General features: G+C 53.9%; 1 protein-coding gene across 4 annotated transcripts in view; it reads right to left on the bottom strand.

The window, feature by feature from the left end:
• The window catches only part of trrap (transformation/transcription domain-associated protein), a 54210-nt gene that overhangs the window by 21638 nt on the left and 8862 nt on the right, over nucleotides 1-23710 (bottom strand). For all 4 annotated transcript variants that reach the window (XM_077000272.1, XM_077000273.1, XM_077000271.1 and 1 more), the window contains exons 20-54: nucleotides 22946-23202; nucleotides 22660-22860; nucleotides 20966-21117; nucleotides 19724-19923; nucleotides 19390-19607; nucleotides 18932-19129; nucleotides 18576-18836; nucleotides 17966-18127; nucleotides 17719-17815; nucleotides 17476-17597; nucleotides 16734-16904; nucleotides 16562-16630; nucleotides 15139-15258; nucleotides 14878-14997; nucleotides 14590-14754; nucleotides 14320-14501; nucleotides 13997-14195; nucleotides 12456-12584; nucleotides 12004-12270; nucleotides 11663-11869; nucleotides 11396-11554; nucleotides 11163-11297; nucleotides 10964-11074; nucleotides 10721-10867; nucleotides 9109-9322; nucleotides 8899-9024; nucleotides 8105-8251; nucleotides 6349-6548; nucleotides 5726-5847; nucleotides 4885-5098; nucleotides 3410-3589; nucleotides 2979-3125; nucleotides 2166-2285; nucleotides 412-699; nucleotides 16-153 (exon numbers count right to left, since the gene is read on the bottom strand). In XM_077000272.1, coding sequence (XP_076856387.1) covers nucleotides 16-153; nucleotides 412-699; nucleotides 2166-2285; nucleotides 2979-3125; nucleotides 3410-3589; nucleotides 4885-5098; nucleotides 5726-5847; nucleotides 6349-6548; nucleotides 8105-8251; nucleotides 8899-9024; nucleotides 9109-9322; nucleotides 10721-10867; nucleotides 10964-11074; nucleotides 11163-11297; nucleotides 11396-11554; nucleotides 11663-11869; nucleotides 12004-12270; nucleotides 12456-12584; nucleotides 13997-14195; nucleotides 14320-14501; nucleotides 14590-14754; nucleotides 14878-14997; nucleotides 15139-15258; nucleotides 16562-16630; nucleotides 16734-16904; nucleotides 17476-17597; nucleotides 17719-17815; nucleotides 17966-18127; nucleotides 18576-18836; nucleotides 18932-19129; nucleotides 19390-19607; nucleotides 19724-19923; nucleotides 20966-21117; nucleotides 22660-22860; nucleotides 22946-23202 — 5945 coding nt within the window. The remainder of the gene's footprint in view (nucleotides 1-15; nucleotides 154-411; nucleotides 700-2165; nucleotides 2286-2978; nucleotides 3126-3409; nucleotides 3590-4884; nucleotides 5099-5725; nucleotides 5848-6348; nucleotides 6549-8104; nucleotides 8252-8898; nucleotides 9025-9108; nucleotides 9323-10720; nucleotides 10868-10963; nucleotides 11075-11162; nucleotides 11298-11395; nucleotides 11555-11662; nucleotides 11870-12003; nucleotides 12271-12455; nucleotides 12585-13996; nucleotides 14196-14319; nucleotides 14502-14589; nucleotides 14755-14877; nucleotides 14998-15138; nucleotides 15259-16561; nucleotides 16631-16733; nucleotides 16905-17475; nucleotides 17598-17718; nucleotides 17816-17965; nucleotides 18128-18575; nucleotides 18837-18931; nucleotides 19130-19389; nucleotides 19608-19723; nucleotides 19924-20965; nucleotides 21118-22659; nucleotides 22861-22945; nucleotides 23203-23710) is intronic.

Here is a 23710-nt window from a genome sequence, read left to right as displayed (position 1 = left end):
ACCGTGTTCGCTCACCTGCTCGAAGAAGCCGTGCTGCTCGTAGGCGATGGCTGTGCTCGTCTCGGGGAACTTACACCTCTTGAGCCACAGACCCGCCCACATGTCCTCCTCCTGCAGCAGGGAGTACAGCTCAGCCAACGAGTCCAGGATCTCCTGAGGGTGCGCACGCGCACACACACACACACACACACACACACACACACACACGGCAAGACCACACAACTGACAATTAGAAGTCCATATTTGCATTAAGCCACCATCACCCCCAAAAATCCTCCTTTCCTGAACCTGCACAGAGGTCACTGCAGAACCCAATGCATATTCTGAACACCCCCCAAGAAAGCAGCAGGGAGTTCACGCCATCACCCCTTGCTGTGAGAGCCCCACTTCCTCGGGCCCCAGGTAGCCCACCTGCTGGGGCGGCGTGATGCTCTCCTGCTCGTAGAACTCGGTGCTCTGCTTGGGCTTGATCTGCATGCTGAGGCCCTTCTCGAAGGCCTGCTGCTCGAGCATCAGCGTGGAGCGCAGCCACAGGTTGTGCGTCTTGCCCAGGTACTTCAGCACGCACGGCCGGATGGGGATGGGCGGCACACACTGCGACGTGGCCTCCACGAAGCAGTTGAGTGCGCTGGGCTGGCAGTCCCGCTGGGCCTGGTGGCTGCCGCTGCACAAGAACGGGCCCATCTCCCCCGACAGGGCCTGCCGTGGGCGGGGACAACGTCGGGTCACATTCAGCATTCACAGAGCACAGTCGAAGGTGGAGGTTAATCGGATAAGGCGGCTGAAATGGCTTTAAGAAGAACTCCTTCGGCAATGCATATCCACAAATAATGCACAGCAACAAAAAAAAAGGTCATGGTTTAAATGACTGTCAGAGTGTCATATTCATGTGACAGATCTTGTAACATGTGACCTACTTTGATCTTGTTCCTCCTTGCCACTTAGCCAAAACAAAGTCATTAAGCACCGCCGTTTCTAATTTGGAGATGCCGTTTAAAAATTCATAGCTCTCATCATTGCGAATCAAAGCTATTTAATTAGAATCTTAATGCTTAAGACATCTGGCCCATTAAACTACTTGAAATTAGCATAAATGCATGAATTTCCCCCTCATTACCATGGCCTACATGTGAAGGTGCTGTGGAAGAGGGCAGAGTGTCAGAGTGCCTGACTCCTCTGAGCCTCGCCATCTCATTGGTGCGAGGGCAGATGCATGACCTCCGACACCATTAGGAACAAAGGGCTTGCAGGACGGCCAACGCTGCGATATGAATCATGATCACTTGAGTTTCTGAGGTCAAACTTAAAAGTCCCCCTTGAATGTGCAACTTAAACCGTTAAAATAATGCTGAGTAATACATTGTTCTTTATGGATTTATTTCTTGTGCGCAAGAAACCACTTAAAAGTAGATCTACACCTTACTTTCATAAAGAAGATGGGACCTCTGAGAATGCTAGCTAGCCATTACCTATGGTATATCATACTAGCTATGAATTGTTTAAAAGGCAACACCAGGGAAATACAACCCAGTGTCATTGATTTATGGACTTACTGATGTATCAAAATGGAAAGTTGTTAGCTAGCCAACATCCTATACATCTTTCATTTTAAATTGCTCACCAACACTAATGTTAGTGATGCACATTAACACTAGTAGCATTAACATAACTATACAAGCTAGAACTTTTTATAGTCACAGGTAGAAACTCTGCGAAATTCAGCTCAGCGATTTACATACGTCTGTGTAAAATTAGCTCCCTGCCTCAGCGACTCTAGCTAATGTAAGAGTAGTTATTTGGTATGAGTGACTGGACACAGGATGGAGAGGAGTTCTCTAGCAGTCTCTCTTTCTATTTATTCACTCTAACTCCGCAAACCCTCTGCTTTTACTTTTTTTCCTCTCTCACTACTTCATTTTTTCAAAATAAAAGCAATTTCCCCAAAGAAACACAACATCTTTGGAACTAAAACTATGTGAACAGCTAAATATTCATCTTGCACTATCTAGCTAAATGTTACTGACAGCAACCAAGCTGGCCACAGACACTGGACTCCTCAAAACATTTAGAGGCTTGGAGGTCGTGCTAAGCAGCGGGACGATCGCTGCTAGGTTGTCAGAGCTCCAGTTGAGAGCCCTGGTGCAGCAGGGCAGTGCGGGACTCACGTGCTGCTGCCGGTCTGACAGGATCTTCCAGAGGCGGGGGAAGAGCTGCACCCACGTCTTCTCAGCCAGCGGCGTGGAGATGTGACACAGCTGCACCAGGGCGTTGATCAGCGCTCCCGTCTAAGAAACGCACACACGGGTCATATTCTTCCGACATTAGGCCGATGTGCGTTAACCTGCACACGTTTCTCCACACTCCATAAGACAAATGTTGATAAAACATGATGGTAGTAACTGCAAACATGTTTTGAGCTGAGAACTCCAGCACCAACAATCCCCTCCCCCACCTTCATCCAACGAGTCATCTTACTGCATGCTATAAACAGAAGGTGCAAATTCTCTCATCTAAATCCTGTGGTCCTGTATCCTCTCTCATCTAAAAGGCTGTAACTGGACTTCGGCACATGTGGAAGGTGTGTGTGAGCTGTGGGCAGGTCAGGCCTGCAAACTCCACACTTCTTCATTTATCCGCTTGAGCGGTGCGTGTAAAACAGATCCGTGGCAGGGATTAACCGCCGATCGATGCCTGCGCGCCCCTCGCCAGGGGAGAAGCTCATCAAAGGCCCTCGTCAAGTGCTCGTTAACGGCGATGCCCGCAGGAGAGCATCTGGGCCGGAGGGAAGCGTGGGAGCCCAAACTAAGAAGAAAGACCCTAGAGCGAGACGCACCCCTGGAGTCACACGCGCCGGTCACACGTCACGGCGTGCGCAGCTTAACGAGTCACGGTTCATGTCAACCCACGTTTCCTGTTCCTTCCAGTCCTTTACCGAGTCACGCATCCCCCGAGAGACATACGCCGAGGCGGCCGCTCACCTTGACCTCTCGGAGGGAGTCCAGGAACTTGTCGTGGCGGTTGGTGAGCATGTGCAGCTGGTTGCCCGTGTCACGCTCCGCCTGTTCCTTGGTCTTGGGCAGGCTGGTCTGGTCACCAGGAGCCAGCTCGATGTCGATCTCCACGTCCTGAGAAGAGAGAGAGATGGAGGACATGGAGGAGATGGTTCAAACGGTCAACGAGCAGACAACACCCAAGGTCTCCTAAAGTCTCGAGTTCTCTGCCTGCGCAAAACCTAGGAAACAATACATGGCCGGAGGAACTTCTTGAGCCGTGACGGGTTGTGCAGTTGAACCCAGAGAGTGGGTCATATGAACTTAGTCAACTTCTAAAACTACAGGTGGTGTTGATAAACGTCTGTGAGGGCTGTGAGATGAAGCAGCACTTGTGGCCTGGCCAGAAGGGGGCGCACCTCCTCTTTGGTCTCGCTGTTCTCCCTCTCGCGCGGCTCCTGCTTGATGTGTGTGGCCATGGCGAAGGCGGCGCGGTCGTGGCTGTCGGCCAGGTTGATGACGTTGGTGATGGAGGGCAGCATGGAGCCCTGGCAGCTGGTGCCGATGACCGTACCCTTCTCGCACACGGCCAGCAGCAGCTGAGGGCCACAGAGAACACGCATGGCGGGTCAACGCAGGCCAAGCTCCGCCTCCATCATCCCTCACCCGCCCATCCCTCACACCCCACAGTGGACATGGGAACCAGTATCGATGTCCACTGCAAGCCTGTCCCGTGGCTACTGCTACTCGGCACAACACATGGCTGAACCTGTGATGGCCAGGATGGGGGCGGGGCAACCAGGGTAGGGGGCGTGGTGATGTGTGTGCACCGGGACAGTGTGTCCGTACGTCACCATTAATAATTCACCAGCATGCAGTCGCATTGATCAAGCACTCAGGATGGGGATTTTTCCTCCCTCACACCACACTCCCCCCACCCCACAGCTTGAGCTGTGCCCCCTCACCAAACGTCAAAGCTGGGGATGACTGAGATTGGACGAAATCACACAGAGTCTTCAATGGAGGATTAAGCAGAGGAGAGAGAGAGAGAGAGAGAGAGAGAGAGAGAGAGAGAGAGAGAGAGAGAGAGAGAGAGAGGGAGAGAGAGAGGGAGTGTGTGTGTGTGTGTGGGAGAAAGAGAGAGGGAGAGAGAGAGTGAGAGGGAGAGAGAGAGAGTGAGAGAGAGGGAGAGAGAGAGAGAGACTCTGCAGATGGTGTGTGTCAGAGTTCGTACAGATGCTTCAGGATGAAGTGCCACAAGTTCCAAGGACTTCTTGGAACACTAAATTTTTGTTGCCGTTTTCAAGGACCAAACAAGAGAAATGTGCACCAGTGAAAGGCCACGTCAGCGACCCAGTCCCCCCTACACCAGCCATCTCCTCTTCACTCTTACATAATCGTATTTCAACCTTCACACAATCTTAGCAGAATGCTGACAGCCTTGGATAACACTTTGCTTTAAGATTTAGGAAACAAACACTTATGTTAATTCAATTAAAAACATCAAAAAATAACAGCCCTGTCATGAATGTTCCGAAATACTGAAGATAGGCTAAACGATAACTGCGGTTTCACACTAAAGCGTACTCAGATCCGTTTGCTGTGTTGTAAGGTTTGTAAAAAGCGACATACTGATAATACACACACATATATATAAAAAAGTGGGCACATATTCCCATACTTAAAGATCAATTCAGTTACTTTACATTCCAGCACATCGTGTGAGACCTGTTGCATTCATATATGTAAGCCCCCTGTAGTGCACACACAAAAAAAAAAAAAAAAAAAAAAAAAAGAAATAGTCCTTTTGTGTCAAGAAAACAGAAGAGTTTCATTCTCTTCGACAAGGTCAGTGCCTGAGAAGCGAGCGCATCTCTGGAGAAGCGGGTCATACCTCGATACACTGCTTCATCCAGAAGTGGCTACCCATGGCCTCCCAGTTCTGGGAGCAGCAGATGTAAAGGAGCCTCTCGTAGACACGCCGCTTCATGGAGGAGTCGAACACGTCGCAGAACTTCGCCCGGATCAGCGGCTGAGCGCAACGCAGGCCCGACAGGAAGGCCGGTTCCAGCTTCGATGTGATGTCACTTCCTGAGAGGCTCTCATCCCTGGGGAGGGGCAGCGCAGGGGAAGAACTCGCTCGATTTCATTCTTCCACTTTATTTACTAGAGAAACCTTGTAGGAATACAGTTAGCACCTCTGGTCCAGTCAATTTCGCTGCTACATTAGGAATGGTCCACTACCCAGATATCAGGTCAGTATCAGCGCTGTGACTAGAATACGTGATGGAAGGGCTGATTAATTTTGTGCATGGCAACACACGAGCACATGAATCTGTGAACATATTAGTCTGTAGCTGACCAGAATGGACCCAACAAGGCAGGTGACCTTATATAGCGCCAGGCATTTCTAATAACGCGAGTGACTGTAGATCTTGCGATTCTCATTTAATCTCCGATATGAAAACCCAGGAGAGAGATGTTTATGGGGTCTCTAAAATGGGGCAGGAAAGAGAGAGTTTGGTTCAGGGGTCACCACACTAGGGTGAATCGCTGTTGACTAATGCTTAGTGCCCAGACCCATTCATGCCACCTGCCTCTTAAAACACCAAAGCGTGCCCAAGGCCATTGGAGCCAGATTCCGCTGCCCGCCAGCCAGCGGTGGCCTTGTCGCCATGGCGATGGATGGAGGGGCCACCGTGGCTGCAGACCCCGTGATTAATCTGCATAATTACCTGTAGACGTAATTAACGAGGTCCAGGAACTGGGCGTTCAATTCAAGGTCGTCCGGAAAGCGCTTCTCGATGTAGGTCATCATTTTCACCAGCAGAATGGACTTCTCTCTGAGATTAGGCATCTGGGCCAGGAGAGAGAGACGGGGAAAGAATGAGATATAGAGAGAGACGGGGAAAGAAAGAGAGAGAGAGGGATGGGGCGCGAGAGTCAGCAAGAGAGAATGAGCGAGCGAGAAAGCGTGAGGACATGGAGCACAGAGGGAAGGGGGGGGAGGGGAACAGATTGATACAGTCCATTTATCTTGCCTCTAGCGGGGGGTGGGGAAGTGGGGGGGGGGGGGGGCACACACCTTTGCTCCAACCCTTTCTCTCACTGACTGCTCCACTGCCTTGGGCCGAGCAAGAGGCCGCGCGGGTGGAGGCAGCCGGCCGCCCACTGATCACAGCTACAACAGCGGCACGGTACAACCCATCGCACAAATTGTGTGGCGTCAAGTTATATCAGCCATTCAAAATGCCCCTTCGGTGATCTAATACCAGGCAGAGTGGATCTTGCCCGGCAACACCGCTGACAGGGCTTCTATTACTAAAACATGCAGTGTGGGTTGGACCTGATGATCTACCTGGTTAGCAGCCATGGGAGAGTTGTTCTTCACCCACTCCTCTACGATCTTTACCACCGCACGCAAGATCTTCGGGTCTGGAGACTTCTCGATCAGAGAGGTGAGGATGACCTGGATGAAGTTCTTCCTCATCTCCATGATCATGACTGACAGCCGGGTCTTCACCAGGTCCAAACTGAGCATGATCAGCTCACTCGTCACTACGGCAGGCAGGCAGGCAGACACACACACACACACACACACACACACACACACACACACACACACACACACACACACACACACACACACATCAGAAGAGCCTTCCACAGATGGGCAGAACAGCACAACAGAGGAATGTATATATTAAAAAATAAATAAATAAAAAAAAAACCACACTGGCTGTAATATCTGACCAAAATGATTTATGGTTCATAAATTATATGAATTTATAATCAAAGCATAGAGTCAGTAACAAGTTGTTTAACAAAAAGAGATTTGTTAAGTGGCTAATTTATATATGGCAGCAGTCTTTAAAATCAGTATTACAAGGTAAATAAATGATTAACATGCAGTACGGCAGGCAGCCCTAATCTGAACAGGACACTTCAATGACAGGAATATGAAAGCAGACTTGCTAGAGGTTCATTTTCAAATTTAAACAATGACAAATTCCATGCAGCCGTGAGCCTGACGAGCCCTCCGCCCCCCGATGACAAAGCTACAACCCAACATCCAAAAATGAAAACAGACAACCCTGACGCTAAGCATGAAATGCAAAACTATTAGCCGGGGAGCGTTTGGGTGGGGAGGGCCGTGGCCGGGGACGCTCGCGGCTGCAGACACGCTCGGGCATCTGAATGCATTTTCCGCTTGATTTCGAGAGTGGATAAGGCCGCGTGCTGATCAGCACCGCCGTCGCAGCACGGAAACCACGCCAGCGCTTGATTTGAAGCTCTCCGCGGGGTCCGCACTGGGTCTCGGACCCTGCGGTCACGGTGACCCCCCGATGCCACGGTGACCCCGCAGCGAGACACAGACATGGACGAGAATAGGCACTGCCTCGCCTGCCTGGGTCCTGGAATACAACAGTGTCTGATTCATTCGACACGCCACGATAGCATCTCAGAAAGGTCAGGAGTCCGGGATGAGGGGCCGGAGGTTCTAATGCGCTGGACAACGCTGGAGCTTTCTAGAGCCATTTTTTCAGAGGCAATACACTGGTCCTTCTGCAGCACCCAGTGGTCAATCGCAGCCAGCACAAGCGAGACATGCTGCCCCCCCCTCCCCCTCCCATCCTGCTTCCAGGTACTGAGTGGCTCGATTTTGTCTCGCTCTGGCTCATTCTCGGGAACGACCTGCTGAGCTCGAGCACGTGACTGCACGCAGTGCGGCAGGAAGGAGGTGGGCTCCGGGGAAAGCCTGCAGACACCGTGTGGAGGCCAGAAACCTGGAGCAGTTCTGGGGCATCAGTTTCATAGCACAGCAGGGACATGGGGGACATGTCACATGAGTGTGTGTGTGTGTGTGTGTGTGTGTGTTATATAGGCCTGAGCACCTGCAGATGGTTTGGTGGCAGAAGGAGACCAAGTGCTTATGAAACAGGTCAGCGTTTAAGTCGGCCCCCCACGCAACATCACCTTAACTCAAAGTGGGAATTCAGAGAAAGCAGGAAAATTCATTCTGTGCACTAGACACCGTGCCACAAGCCCCCATTTATCAAACAGGAGCGAGTCACGAGAAGGGGTGTGGCCTGGGTCGACGGTGCTCCGCCCACCTGCGGTGGTCTCCGTGGCTCCAGGGTTGGCCTGCGGACTCAGGTGCTCCCGCACCATCTTCTGCAGCGAGCGCATGAAGACAGAGATGAGGCGGTCGATGTAGCTGGGGTTGTAGCTGCAGGCCGACTTCAGGATCATCAGTGTTCCTGGAAAAGGGAGCAAGAAACCAGATAACATCAGCTCCACCACTGCGACGGTACCGCCAGGGTCGGCAAATGACGCCGCGGGCAACTTCTCATGACGCATGACTTGCATTACAAGGTCATTTTAAAGAAAGCGAGTTGAAGGAGGAGGTGGTGTAGAGGGGATGAGGAACACTCTTCTTCGGGTCTCTGGAGAGCGAGAGACAAATGTAAAGATCACCCCCGGCGAGAGACATGCATCATATCAGCGGAGGGGATGTAACCATACGCCTCCACCAGGGAGGCATTTATTGACGAGCAGTGCCATTTCGGGGCCCATATCAAATACCACTAACTTTAGATTGTAATCCAATAGTGTTTTATCGCCTTTTGTTCATTTGTGGGACTTAAGAAACTGCCTGCTGTGTGTAAACTGAGAAATTGTGGGTTTTCTTTTTCTTTCGTGTGGTAGGAAATGTCAGAGGAAATGTTAGTACTGCATAAATACCCGTCCCCTTGTCTTAGTTTCACAAATATAACTGCTCTTAAAAGTCTTTCACGAGTCACTGAAAGTTACTGAATGGCTCAGATCGGCATGAAATGGCTCCTACATGCTGAACTGATGACGGCATTAAACACCCCCACCATGGCATTAGCACCATGTGTCTTACCAAAGAGCTGAGTGGGGTTTGCACTGGTCGCCTTCTCGTAGTTGGTGAGGCCCTCATAAATCACCTTCCCCACGGCCGCGTACAGACACTCCAGTTCCTCGTACTTGGACGCCACGGTAGAGGTGCCTGCCAACGCAAAAAGGAACGTTGGGTGCTTCCTGAATCTATCCCTTCTCACCAGGCAGACGGAGAGGCGTGGCCAATACTCACTGGGCTCGGTGGGGAAGACGCTCATGAGGCGGGAGAGCAGAGAGTGCACGGCACGCAGCACCTTGGTGTTCCCACAGGCCATGCAGGCGGCCACGCCCCGCTGCAGGGGCTTGAAGTGGGCCAGGATGGCGGGGGACTGCAGCACGGTCAGCAGGAAGCTCAGGACCTCCAGGCCCGTGCAGATGTTGGAGAAGTTGGCCTGGTTGGGCTGCTCCTGTGGGGGAGGGGTGGAGAGAAGAGGTTGCAGGATTTGAGAAGAGCAGTGTGGGATGGGGGGGGGTGATACCAATCTGGTGATACCGTCAATCCACAGTGACCCTCCCTTACACGGACAAAAAGGACATGGTTGATTTCATGGCAGGAAACACAAAGTCTGGAATAATGAATGAACAGGATACATCGAGTACTTGTACAACAAGCACTTCCTCCACTTTTTACACCGACTTAGTCACTGTCGGTAAGTAGATTATTCTATATGTTCAGTTTTTATATTGTGCTGGGGGGGAGGGATTTATGCTACAGCCTAATTATTATGGCAGTAACTTTGCCTAAAGTGTAAGCCATTTGAAGAATAAAATTTGACTGCTTTTCCACGTTCATTTACAAGCTGTTCTTGACCTGTTTCGGTTTTAGAGAGGCCATTTTTGGGGGGTGGAGGGGGGGGATGTAAACCTCCAAACCACAGAGATAAAGTTGGTTTTTCATCATGGTAAGAATAAATCTGTACCCTCACAGGCCTGTGTGTGAACAGTACTGTGTGCCAACATGTGCCCACACTAAATAAGAATTCTACACACAAAAATCCAGGTCACCCACAAAATACAGGGGAGACAAAAATAACTCATTTGTGCAGATCCAGAGTTCAGACTGCGCCCTTGCCTGGACAGCCACCAGCCATTCAGCGCAGAGTGAGAAAAACTAGCTGTTTTCTGGTGTTCACGACAGCCCAAGGCCAAACTGCAGGAGTCTACGGTTACAGGAGGGCGGCGACGGCTCTGTGCTTGGACAGCGTATTGCACGCTGGGGATTTGGGCCCCATCTGTGCACTTCAATCACAGGCCTGAGTGAAGCCTGAGGAAGACCACGCGTGTCAGGGCCTGAAGAGGACATCGATATCTGCGCATATCTGGGAGACTGGAAGGTAGTATGACAGGGATGGGGGGAGGGGCAGCAGAGACGAGGGTAAGGAGAAAAAGTGTGAGGGAGAGAGGAGGAACCCTGACAGACAGCTTGACTGAGAGCCAGCCTCGCAGATGACAAGAGAATTAGTCACAGCCCTGAGCTCCTGAGAGAAAGAGCAAAATCAGTCATAAGCCAGAGGGTATCGATTTAGCTCTCATCAAAACTGCTTTTGGAAAGGCAGTGGAAAGAATGAGGAGGAATGAGGAAGAGAGGCGGACAGGGCCGACGATGGCCGACGCCTGCCGCTCAAGGAGAACAAGGAGAACTCTGTGGAGACACGGAGTGGAGGCAAACTTTCAGAGAGGACGGAATTTAGAGAACACTCGGTTAGCAATCTGCAGCAGAGACGGCATGAGGCGCCCCCCAGACGGGACGGTGCGTTTGACCCCCCGACATGGACGCTGGAGCAGCTCAAGGCGGGTTTCCTCACCACAGTCATGAGGAGCTTGTCGAACCACTGCAGCTTCAGCTCGGCGCGGGGCCACATGTCCTGGCGGAGAGCCGTCTTCATCAGGCTGACGCAGCGGCGGGAGAGCAGCTCGCCGGGGGATCCTGCCACGCTCGCGCTGTCGTTCACCTGCACGAGTGGAGCGCCATTAGCACTAAATGGTGAAGAAAACGTTAGCGGGGCTGATGGGTAGTGGGGGGAGGGCGGAGTCAAGAGTCTGGCCACCTGGCAGGCGATGCGGATGAGGAAGTTGACCACAGTGTCCGTGTGCTGCTTCTCCACGGGTTTGGCGAGCAGCGTCTCGGTGCCGGGCATGGACTGGCTGCGGGCGAACACCTGTGGAGAGGGAGGGGCGGGTGGTCAGCAAACACCAGCGGGAGGTCAGGGGTCAGAGGCGTAGGAAGGTGGCCGGGCAGGGCCTCACCGTGCCGACGGCGCCGGTGGCTGTGCGGAATCTCTTCACGTCCTGGCTGGAGTCCACGGACGCGCCCCGCTTCACGGCGGCGGAGGCAGAGCTGGTGCCCTCTCCACCCGTGCCGGCATCCGCCTCCGACTCCGGCTACAGCGGGAGAACAAGACAGGAGGGCGTCACGGTGGGACGGTGGGAAAGGCTCGGCGTGTCTGCGCAGCTGGTGCGTGTGAAGGGGGCGTGGAAACCTGCTGGTCTTTGATGCGCTGCAGCTCCCACTTGATGACCACCTCGGCCAGGTCCACCGCCAGCTTCCTCTGCTCAATGGTGACGCTGGGGGTGAAGCCCAGACGCTGCATGGCGCTGATCATGTGCTGCACAAGGTGGTGCCTGACGGGGTAGTATACCTGAAACATACACACACACACACACACACACACACACACACACACGTTTCAGTGTGGTAGACACTAAGAGACGCCCGGATCGGCGTGGGCGTGTCCGGAGTGCCGTACCCTGAAGTGCTGCACGATCAGGTGCAGGATGTGGACCAGCTGTGGGACCGTGTGTCCCTCCTCCACGATGATCTTACGCGTCCAGTGTGTGAGCATCTGGTGACCGTCCTCCATGCGGGCCGGCACGGCCGGGGTGAGGATGGCCATGGCGTGCCGCACGATTGCCCGCGCCTCCATGGTGTGAGCCTTCAGCAGGCTGTGGAACACCTACACACACACACACACACACGTACGCGGTTCTCAGGTTTTAAACAGTGTAAAAACGCAATTATAGTGATACACGTGCGGTCTCTGAGGACAGAACGTTCTGCCCTGCGAGAGGGAGACGGGACGTCTCGAACCTGCAGGACGATTTTCTTGTGAATGGCGAACTTGGCGATGATGTGGGCCAGGAGCAGGTGTCCGCTGTACTTGCAGGCGGGGTCCACGCAGGCCTTGGGCAGCAGGCAGGGCCAGGCGAAGGTCATCAGACGCCGCAGTTTGCTGTTGCGGCTCTTGTTGTTGTCGTGGATGTGGTGGGGCGCGTGCTCCACCAGCAGCGTGGAGAACTGCAGCAGGCTGATCCGTAGCGAGTCCAGCAGGTCCGCTTGCTTCTCTGGGTCCAGCACCTGCATGGGAACGGGGCCAAGGGCGGTTTAGCAGAACCCGGGAATATGGAAACCTGGGGGAGGGGGCAGCTGTCCAGAAGGATATGGGACAATCACTTTGAAGCCAAAACAACCTTTACTGAGGCCACGGCTTTAGCCCCTACACACAGTGGACCCTAGGTCACAAGAACTGGGGGGGTGGTTACCTTGGTGATGAAGACGCTGGTGATGCTCTCGGGGTTGTCGCCCTCGGGGTTGGGCGGCCCCAGGAGCTGCTCGCCCTCGCCCTTCTCAAAGCTGTGGAGGAAGGCCGGGTGTAGGATGTGCTGCAGCACCTGCCAAGCACAAACAGCCAATCAAAAGCCACCAATTAAACGACAATCGAAGGCCGACTGACGCGGGCATCTCGGGTCAGCAGAGACACGGACGTGACGTTTCAACAGTACAGCCGACTTCATTAGTGCCGGAGTGTCGAATCTGCTTAGCGGACAGAACCAAGGCGTCTCCGGTGGGATAACGCGGCTATTTGCGCGAGAGAGACAAACTGGTTCCGAATTGGATCTACGGCTCTGAAGTACTAATCACCGCGGCACGAGGGGCTGCGGCGTGAACCCGTCGTTCTCCTTCGGAGCGGCGCTTGAAGTGTGCGGGAAACGCAGCGCCCCTGCAGACACGCTTCTGACATCACCGGAGCCCAGGAACCTCACGCAGCAGAGGGTTATCAATGACTGCACGGACCCTCTCCACGCCGACTCAGACCAGCAGACGAAACCAGCGCCGCCCGTCTCTCCAGCGAGGGCGGGAATGCGCCACACTATGTGGCGCAGCCCCGATCCGCACGCGATCCGCGTCACGTGGAGAAACAAATGACGATGTGCGCGAGGCGGCGGTGTTGGGGTGGGCCACCGGGCTGCAGGTGCGCCTTCATTATCCACCACCCTAATGAGCCCCTGCGCCGTTATCATGACTGATGGAGCGACACGGACTATTACACACTATTACGGCAGCGCACACGGCCTCAAAACAGACACTCCCACTCTCTGCAAACTCCCACTCTCTGCAAATCCCTTACTTGTATTACAGTAGGTGCTGTGTAGCAAGCGGCTTCCAAGTTTGTGGTGAGGGTTTGTGGGTAAAGTGAGAGGAACAATAACCAAAATGAACTGAAGGCTCTTCACACGCTGCTCTAGAACTCACTGGCTCGTGCCGTCTGGTCCAGAGGTTTGACTGGGGACGAGCGTGGATCCTGTGTGCAACAGCCCTTAAAGTGACCTGATGATGAATATTCATGGCATTCCTGATTGGCAGTCTCTCACCCAATGCATATTCATAAGGAATGGCATGCACGGCGGATCAGTGAAGGAAGCGTGACCGCGGAGACGGCGGGCTCTGAACTCAAAAGGTGGCAGACAGGGCGGTGGCTTAAGTGTGGTGCTGCCCATTAGAATGCCGTCCACGGGGCACAGAACCGGCGGCCCATGTCATGGAATCATTTACGCCCACGATAACTGGAGACCAGCAGAAGAGAAAGGGTCACGGCAAAGTCAGCCACCTCACCGTACAATGAAGGGCACGATTTTCATCCAGCGATTTAACAGTCCCCAAGCCCCGTTAAATCCCCGGGGATGCAACCTCCGGTCTCCATTCTTGCCGCACGCTCGATTCCACTCACACAGCATTGCGACCCCAGACGGGCTTCCTTCTCCTGGCCCTCCCAGATCCCAGCCTGGGACCCCACGTGCCTCACCTTGGCTTTGAGCTCGTCGTTGAAGTGCGGGTCGTTGAACTCGACGAAGCGGAAGAACAGCGCCCTCTTGTGGGTGATGGTGTAGTTCTTGGGGATCTCCTCCTCCATGTACTCCTTCAGGAAGGTCATGTTGCAGAGGAAGCGGCCGGTGAAGGCGCGCAGCAGTTGGAAGAGCAGCTCGATCTCAGAGTAGTTCCGTCTGGGAAAGCAACGGCAGCCGGCCACTGAGCTCCAGACCAACACGCCAAGCTCTGCTTTCTTACACATAAATGGTAGTCATTTCCATAAACATTGGGTTTGAGGGTGGAACGCCTAACACATACTTGCAGTAGCTGAGCAGGCAGTAAGCCAGCAGTTTGGGCTCCTTCCAGTTGGTGGCGGCCATGTTGTCTTTGCGGTGGCGCTCCTGGAAAGTCTCGCTGACCCACACGCGGCGGAGCTGACTGACCAGTGAGTGTTGACCGGCCAGCCAGCCTTCCTCATTCTTCACTATGATGCTTATGATCTGAAGGAGAGAGAGGAGATGGCTGACAGGAGAGTCCCGCACCAAGCTGGCACGCCTCAGAAGGGTGCAGCAAGACTCTCTGGCCCACCTTAATGGCCTGGAACTGCAAGTCCAGACGGGCCGTGCTGGTGGAGGGCGAGCCGGGCCGCACAGTGGCCGCAGTACCAGCGGGAACCAGCAGGGGGACAAAGCGGCTCGGGTTCGAGGCCAGCACGTCTCGAAGGGGCTTGGCGTCTTTGTGTTTCAGAAAACTCTAAAATGAAAAAGTCGTATCAAAATAAACTGTCAATTCTCTTAGGACAAGGCAAACACCATGACATGTGTCCAGAAATAAACAACCAGACATAAATGAATAGTGATTTTCTGAAGCCTTCACCATGAACATTCTGCTCCACTGAGGGTCGTTGAGGGTGGCCTCCATCATGAACAGCTCGACCGTCTGCGATGGATGCCGTGTGAGAAACTTGATGAGAGGTTCTCGGAAGGGGCTGCCAGCCTGGTTAACACACAGACACAAATTTATAGGCACAATGACAAAAAATAAATAAATAAAAAAACCAAGAAAAAAAAAATCTGATAAAAATACCACAAAAAAAGTGTATCCATAAAGACATCATGAAGAAAAATGAAGTTGTACCTCAATAAGCATGGCCCTCTCAGTCTTCATTACCACCTCTAGCAGGGGTTTGACCAGAGTCTGAGGAGCAGCTGGGATCAGGTGGAAGAGATTGATGATGGCTGAGCAGATCTTCATCTCCTACAAAGGAAGGAGGAAGAAGAGAGATGTCACTCTGTCAGTGACCGGCAACCCAGTACTGGACACTTGCAGTTGCCAATGGTACACACAGAACAGTGAGGAACACTGGGAAAATTCCTCACACATGAAAGGAAGGGCACAGAAAAACCCTCACGGGCTCTTTACAGAAACGAAAAATTTAACATCTAATTTTTTCCTAATTCAACAAGTAAAACGAACACCAATTCCACTCAAACAAAACATTGAATTCAAAGAGAACCATGGCAGACTGAGAGTCCCCAGCTCGGGACCAGAGTGAGATTCAGGAGTCGAACACACCACCACGGACACAGTTACAGAGCACTGGACCAGCACACAGAGAAAGAGAGAGAGAGAGAGACGGAGGGGAGGGGGGACCACAAGCACAGGGAGAGCGCGGGGCCAGTGAGGGCCTCCTGACACCATCTCACCTCCACACCCTCCATGGCAGGCTGCTCCGGAACAGGAGACAACGAACACAATCAGCAACGCCACAGGAGAGGAGTGCAGAACATTAGTTGACGGGAGGCGTGTGAATGAGGGGAGGGGCGTGTCATGACAGAGTGGGCGTGTCTGAAGAGTCCTGAACCCTGTGCTAGCCCAGACGATGAAGGGTGAACAACGCGTTTCAACTTAACGAACTTCTAACGGTTATTGCTCACCCACGTCACTAATTACAGTTAAACATGACGAGAAAAGAAAATATATCCCTTCCATCTTAAGATCGCTCCTCCATGCAAACTCATATACACAACTCATATGTATATATAAAAACAAGCCCCACCCCTGCCGCAGCTGACTCCGCCTCCTTGACCTGTCCCTGCGGCAGATACATCAAGTAGGTACAGGGATAAAGGGGGCCAATTTGCATGTAATTAGAATATATTCAGGGGTGGCTGGGTGCAAAGACAAAGCCGGAAACAATGGCAGCTATTTGTGAGGAGTGTCAAACAGCAGGCAGCCTCCCCTCACCTTTTCTTTCCCCTACAAGGTTATCTAGCCGCCAGATAACGAGGCCCCGCTCACAGCCTGGCCACCAAGCCCACCCCGGGGAGGCTGGCGCCTAATTAATCATTGATTGTAATACGGCCACTCGCACCTCTCGTCTCTGTGAGACGCGCTAGAGCGGGGGAGGGGGCACGTCTCGTGGTTCAGACACCTCGGCCCGCGCCAGCGCTCTCCGCTTACACGCGGCTCATCCTAAAGCAGGAACTCCGAGGACACCGGCCCAACTCCCAATAACGGATCGGCCCGGCGCGCCCGAGAGACGCCAGCTTGTACTTACACTGCCGTCGCTGCGCTGGCCTCCTTTGTGGGTGAGCACCACCACCTCCATCCACTTCCTCAGGTGTTGCTGAAACCAAACCAAACAAACAAAACGAGAGTGTCATTGCTGACATCAAGGTGCACTGTACCGTCCGCCCTTTGGGCGTGTCCGGCGAGCACCTGGGACTCACCATCATCTGGTCGCAGAACTTGTCGTTGAAGGAGTTGGGGAAGAGGCGGGTGACGGAGGTGAGGCGGTTGACCACGTTCAGGGTCAGGCTGCGGTAATCACCCAGCATCATCAGCAGAGGGCGCATGTGAGTGTGGATCTGATCCACTTCGATGGTGGCGCCCTCCAAGAACTGAGGACACACACGCTGCACGTTCACTCCACACTACTGTCATAGTCTGGGCTAAATGATCATATACATCAGAGTAGTCAACATTTTTAATCACAATACATGTGCTATTATCAAACACTTGTAATAGGTGACTTTAAAAGAGGTAAGAGAATCTCATTGGTCTTGTCTCTGGGGGAAAATGGGATTGATGGGAAGGTCGCGGGTCAAACATTAAAAAAAAGAACAACCACAACCAGCATGCAGCCTCATCCAGTCAACAGCAGGCCACAGAAAAACTGGGCGGCCGCTGTATCTCCATTAGTAGGGGAGAGGGCAGGAGAGCAGGCTGGGCCGGCCAGCCATGGCCAGATGAAGCATCACAGCCACGTTCATTTTCCCCTCCGCCTGCCTCACTCCATCCTGTATTGATTGTTCCTGGCAGAACTCATTAGCAAGAGTGGGGCAGGGAGAGGGCGAGAGAACGAGTGAGAGAAAAAGAAAAAGGGGAAAAAAGGTAGGAAGACAGGAGAGAGAGAGGGAGAGAGAGAGAGAGAGAGACACACACACCGACCAGTGCTGTGGGAGAGCTCACCTTTCTCATGCAGGCCTCGCCAGCCTCCTGCAGCTCACTGTTGGTGGAGTTGAGGGCCTTGAAGAGCGCTGCGATGATCTTCTCCCTGGACTGGGGCAGGTAGTTGCACGCCGCGAGGGCATCTGCGCACACGCACACACACACACACACACACACACACACACACACAAGACTCACGTGAGACACACGCTCACCTTCGTGGTCTAGCGCGGCCCGACACACGTGAGCGGGAGCCAGACTCACTGAGCGCGGCGATGCGCAGGGGCACCAGGGAGGGCAGGCTCTTGTAGCAGGGCAGCTTCATCAGGGCCGCGTCCTCTGCCTCACACAGGTTCAGCAGCTGCACACGCCACAAACACGCCCGTCAAACCCACGGCCCAAGGCCCAAACGCCCCACATCGACGGGACACGACACCTCGGACCGACGGAGGCGCCGTGAGCCCGTGCTGAACTCTGGAGCGAGGTATCACGTGGGCTAAGGAGGCCTCACCTCGGTGTAGAAGACCTTGTGCTCGACCACGCTGAGGTCCATGGTGAAGAGGCGTGGCTGCAGGGTGGTGCAGAAGGTGTTGCCCTCCATCAGGCCGATCTGGGCGTTGGCAGGCTGGTGGCGCAGCAGGTGCTTCTTAGGCGGGACCATGTCCTGTAGCACCTGACAGCAAACAAGTCAATAAACAATCTTTCATGTATTTCCCGTAGAGCAGGGGGAGCTGGAGCGCTCGATGCCAACACGGTCTACTCAGATCTACTAGACCTACTACCACTACACCTGGTTTATCCAACAATGTTCTACTCAGATCTACTAGACCTACTACCACTACACCTGGTTTATCCAACAATGTTCTACTCAGATCTACTAGACCTACTACCACTACACCTGGTTTATCCAACAATGTTCTACTCAGATCTACTAGACCTACTACCACTACACCTGGTTTATCCAACAATGTTCCAACACAAGATTCAAGTCAATCAGAGCTCCTGCATCTCCAGAGCCACTGGACATCCCTGACATATGTGCAAAGTTCACCTGTTCCCACCGGACTGTGGAGCACTGGAGACCTCTAACTCTACCATCGACAGGCTCCAGCAACACTGACCTCTTTGTGTGGCTCCATGATGACGGTGACGCTCTTGCCGGTGACCTGCGCGAGCACCTGCAGCGAGTGCATGGCCTGCTTGCGCACGGTGGAGTTGGGCGAGGTGACCTCGCGCACCAGGTCGTGCGTCACCAGGTGGAAGGACTTGTCCTGGGCGCTCAGCACCTCCTCAGACTTCTCCTCCTCCTTCAGCGGAGTGGCGCACCTCACGAGCAGCTGCTCCAGCGTGGTCTTGGCCATGGCGACCGCGCCGTTGGAGACCTGCGGAGGGGAGGGTGTGGTGGGGGGTTGGTTTTGGCTCAGCCGAGAGGACGGAACCGGGCAGATGCAGATGGGCGTGGGCGGAGGGGCCCTACCTCGCCTGTGAGGTCCATCATGACGAAGAGCAGGGCCTTGAGGAAGGTTAGCTGGTTCTGCAGCACCCAGATGAGAGGCAGGCGCTCCATGAGGAACTTGATGGACACCACTCCTCCCAGCTTGGCATACCAGGCCTGCTCGTAGCAGCAGGCGCACAGCCTCTCCACGATGTAGGAGAAGAGAGGGAGCTGGCACGCCTGGAGTCACACACACACACACACACAGACACACAGACACAGACACACACAGACACAGACACACACAGACACAGACACACACAGACACAGACACAGACACACAGACACACACACAGACACACACAGACACACACACACACAGACACACACAGACACACACACACACACACAGACACACACAGACACACACACACACAGGTGTTAACACACACCAAAATAAAGTCAGAACACCAATGTTCAAGGGCAGCGCGTGACCTCACCCTCTCTTTGGAGCCCAGGATGATGCTGGCGACGTCGAAGATGACGGCTAGGGCCACCTCCCCGATCTTACACAGCTCCTTCTCCTCGTAGGCCATGCAGATGGCGATGGCGTCGATCAGCACCAATGGGTCCATGCCCTTCGAGCCGTTCTCCTCGCTGTGGAACATGGCCGTGGTCGGCTGGCTTCCCAGCTGGTAGCAGGGTAGCAGGAAGGGACCTGTGAGGGGGAGATGGGTCTGGGTGAGGCGGGCCGTGACCTCCGCCTGCATCTGGTCGCTCCGCCTTACAGGATCTTGGATGGGCGCTGGGCCGAGGCAGGGGAGGAGCTCTTACCGCACTGCTGGGCCACCGCCACCATGGTATAGTGGCGGATCAGGCTGGCCACGAAGGGGAGCGCGCTGGGCCTCAGGTCTTTGATCACCGCAGACATGAACGCCCCCGTCAGGGCCTGCTCAAACGTCCTGCGCGCCGGTGTGTCCTGCGCCTTGTACCGGTGCGAGATGATCACGTTGGGGATCCATTTCTCTGTAAAACTGAGGAGGAAAAGGCATTTGTAGCAACGTTCGTGCCAGACATCGGGCAATCCCAACTCCGCGGTCCAGTGGGAAACGTCACCTGGCATTTGAGCTGGCGTTTCGTTATTTATCCCAGCTGATGGGGATACTACCGGGGGGGCGAGTATTTTATCCATGCTCGCGCTGGTGTCTCAGAACGGCACACGCTGGCGGCGGCAGTGACAGATTGCTCAGTTTCATTATCTTTATTTAAAAGGACCAGCTTCAGGGCTGGAGAAGGGAGGGGATTGGCAGATCAATTCAAACGCCACTCGGACGGGCCGCCATTATGCGAGGCTGCCATTTGTGATATTAAGAGAGCGTTCTGCCTCCTGAAAAGGCTTTTCATGGCGACCGGCGCAGGCGTGCAGGAAGAGGGACGTCGTGAATCAGCACTGACAGTGCCGACCGCACTGCCCCTTCGTAACGGACACACTTCAGTATATCAGCTAGGGGGGCGCAGGCTTTTGGGGGGTAAATAGACAGAGAAGAAAGTCAATTAGCCCCGGCGTGGAGATCAATGCTGGGGTGATATGACCCTCCCCGTCAGTCCGCTCACAGCTGTGGGACGAGCCTCTGAGTAATTAACCATTGTGAGGAAGCGGACGGTGACGGCAGGGTGCCCTGTGGGAGTGTGTGTGTGTGTGTGTGTGTGTGGTTGAGCTGGCATACTCCAGGGTTTTGGGAAGTGTGGATGGTGTATGTGCTGGGAACTGGTAGAAAAGCATCAAAGAGCTTTCAGAAATCCATACATAACTGATCCTAATCCCAGCCTAAACCAAATCTAAATCTAGTCTAAATTGAGCCTGCATAACAAAGGTCTCCAAACCTGCTCCTGAAGATCCCATATAAAACTCTAATTCAGCTAATCTGCACTTCCTCACAGCACAACCTGGTCTGTGTGTTGAGACTCGGGCAGGAACTGACCTCTGACTGCATTTGTTACAGGTGCTTTGTTACCTACTTTGAAATGCTACTGGTTTGCTGCACCAGTAGAGGGTGGCTGTGTGGCGGGTCTTACTTGGGGTGGGCGAGGAGCTGGTAGAGAGCGTGTTTGTTGTCCTCCAAGCTGGTCATCGCCACCAGGAAGCACTTGATGACCTCCCAGGCCTGTCTCCTGTAATACGGCTCCGTGTTGGCACTCTTCAGGCAGTCCAGAGCCGTCTCTATAGCCTGTGGAAGATGCCAAGGGACATAAAGGAAAAGACAATGACGAAAACCCCTGGGGGCCATTCACACTAAATGAAAACCACCCCTCGACTGGACAATGGCGGCGCTCAAACATAACAAACACGAAGAAGGAAATTACACCAGAGCGCGGCCAGCTATGAGACGGCGCGTTCCTAGTTGAATCGGGAGCTGTTCTGTGGAGGTGCTTCAGAACTGATCACGCACGCCAGTCCAATACACCTGGGTGAACACCGCTGTTCAAGCCGCACAAGACAAGCGGAGACGTCCGACAGCCCAGGCTAGAGGACAGCGCTCTGTACGACTCGGTGAAGTCAATGCAGACAGCAGCAAAGCAAACGTTCCTCTGAAAGTTTTTTCCTTCCTCGAAGTTAATATATTCATCTTGATGGTTAACTGAAGAGCATATAAAAGTGGGGGGGGGGGGGGGGGATCCATAATTCAGTTACAGGGGGATCCGAGCTGTTGTGCTCTGTTGACATTATTATGGGTCACCCAACCTTGTACACACGCACGCTCCACCAGAGACCTGTCTGCAACACTCACGCCTTTTCTCAGCCGCTCAAAGTCTCAGGCTGCGGGACCGCTAGCCTCTTTAGTCAGTCCCTCCCCCACACGACAGCAGGACCTTATTGAGCGTCTTCGCTGCTAAATCGACGGCCCCTGCCTCGTGGCACCGAGCAGACAAACGGCGGGACCCGTGGCGTGCCGGGCCAGAGGCTCGCTTGCCTCATTTGAAAGCTAAACTTTATTTAAACGGGGCCGTGCTCAGACAAGAGGAATACGAGCCACACCTCTGAGGCGACAGAGAGAATGGAGGAGATTAATCAGGGGGGGGGATGGTGCAGGAGCAGCCCTGACTGGAGCGCTCACACAGCAGCTCTGCATCACCAAACCTTGTGAAGGGTTTGGGGCAAAACAAAACAAAAACAAAAAATCACCTGCAGAGAACTACCTGCACACGTACGTTATTGGGGAGGAGGGCCGATGCCTGTGGGGGACAGCGTGAGTTATGGGTGTGGGGGGGTCTTGACTACACTCAGACCTTCCCTAATCCAAACAGACGTAGTTGGGCCCCAGGGCCCCGGCCAAGCACATCTGCCGCCCACCGGCCCACATGCAAATGCAATTCCACTGTGGCGGCGGGACAGAGGGGGAGGCATCCATCTTGGAGGCGCAAACACAATTACAGAAATGACAGCCTGTGTCTCGCCAAGCAGCGGCAGTGGGAAGAGCCATTAGCCACAGAAAATAATCCCACCTGCACGGAGTGGAGACGGGGGGGCATGGGGGGGGGGGGTTTGAGAGGACAGCAGCTCACAGCCTGATGGTCTTTAATTACCCGGGGAACATGCCACCTCCTCCTCTCAGGCAAGCATTCATCATGATATGAGGAGCCCTGGCTCCACCCTCACACACCCAAACCCCACAGCCAATAGGAAGCCATCTCGCGTCAAAGTTCGGTTCAAATCTGAGCCCGTCAACAAACAAGACTCCGGTTGGAGAGCCATGCACAAGCAGCCCTACCTTCTCCATGGGCAGCTGAATGGAGGCTTTGCAGTCCGTGAACTCCACCTTAATGCTGGGCCCCTGCACCTCCGTCACCACATACTGCAACTTCTGCGACTCTTTCAGCATCTTCCGGTTGCTTCCGCCAAACTTGCCCAGGACTCGGTAGGCCACATGAGAGATGGTCTCGGCCGGGTTCCTCAATGTCCGCCAAAGGGCCTAAGGGGGGGAGCGAGGGAAAAGATTCCTTAAAAAGAAAAAGACTCAAAGTCCTTTTGATCTTCAAAAGGGCCAACGGTCATACCTGCATGAGCTCGGCGCGGACGGGCTGGATGTGGTCGTAGAGGAAGTCGGGTTGCAGGTTGTCCACACACAGCTCCAGGGTGCGCAGGCCCTGGCTGACGAGAGTCTGCGAGCCGTTGAGGGCGGACACCAGCGGGTCCATCAGCATGGGCAGGTAAGGCAGCAGGGAGCTGAGCCTGACGGGTACGGTCAGACACAGCTCCACAAACAGATCCTTCATGTGCTGCTTATGGAGGCCACTCTGCAGCATGTTCAGGCCTGAGAGGACAAACACCGCCCGTCAGGAGGGGCGCGTGGACAGGGGACGGGAGAGGGAGGGAGAATGAGGGAGTGTGAGTTCTGGGGCAATACTTAAATCGATCTAAACCTCCGTCTGTGAAATGAAAAAAAGGGAAATTATTTACAACTAGCTACGCCCTGTTGATTAGTCAGACTGGAACTGGTAATCCAAGCCCAGCACATTTCAAAGGCAGGGAAAGTACAGATATGGAGTTAAAACAAACAAACCTGCACTAAATCAGCAGCTGGGGGCAGGAGGGGTAAGAGAGTGTGCGGTGTGTCTTACGTACACTGCAGGAGGTTGGGCAGGAGGGGTAAGAGAGTGTGCGGTGTGTCTTACGTACACTGCAGGAGGTTGGGCAGGAGGGGTAAGAGAGTGTGCGGTGTGTCTTACGTACCCTGCAGGAGGTTGGGCAGGAGGGGTAAGAGAGTGTGCGGTGTGTCTTACGTACCCTGCAGGAGGTTGGGCAGGAGGGGTAAGAGAGTG

Source organism: Brachyhypopomus gauderio, chromosome 3, assembly GCF_052324685.1.
Source record: "Brachyhypopomus gauderio isolate BG-103 chromosome 3, BGAUD_0.2, whole genome shotgun sequence".
Lineage (NCBI taxonomy): Eukaryota > Metazoa > Chordata > Actinopteri > Gymnotiformes > Hypopomidae > Brachyhypopomus > Brachyhypopomus gauderio.
The sequence above is the reverse complement of the archived record's forward strand: the minus strand, read 5'-3'. Positions and strand labels throughout refer to the sequence as shown.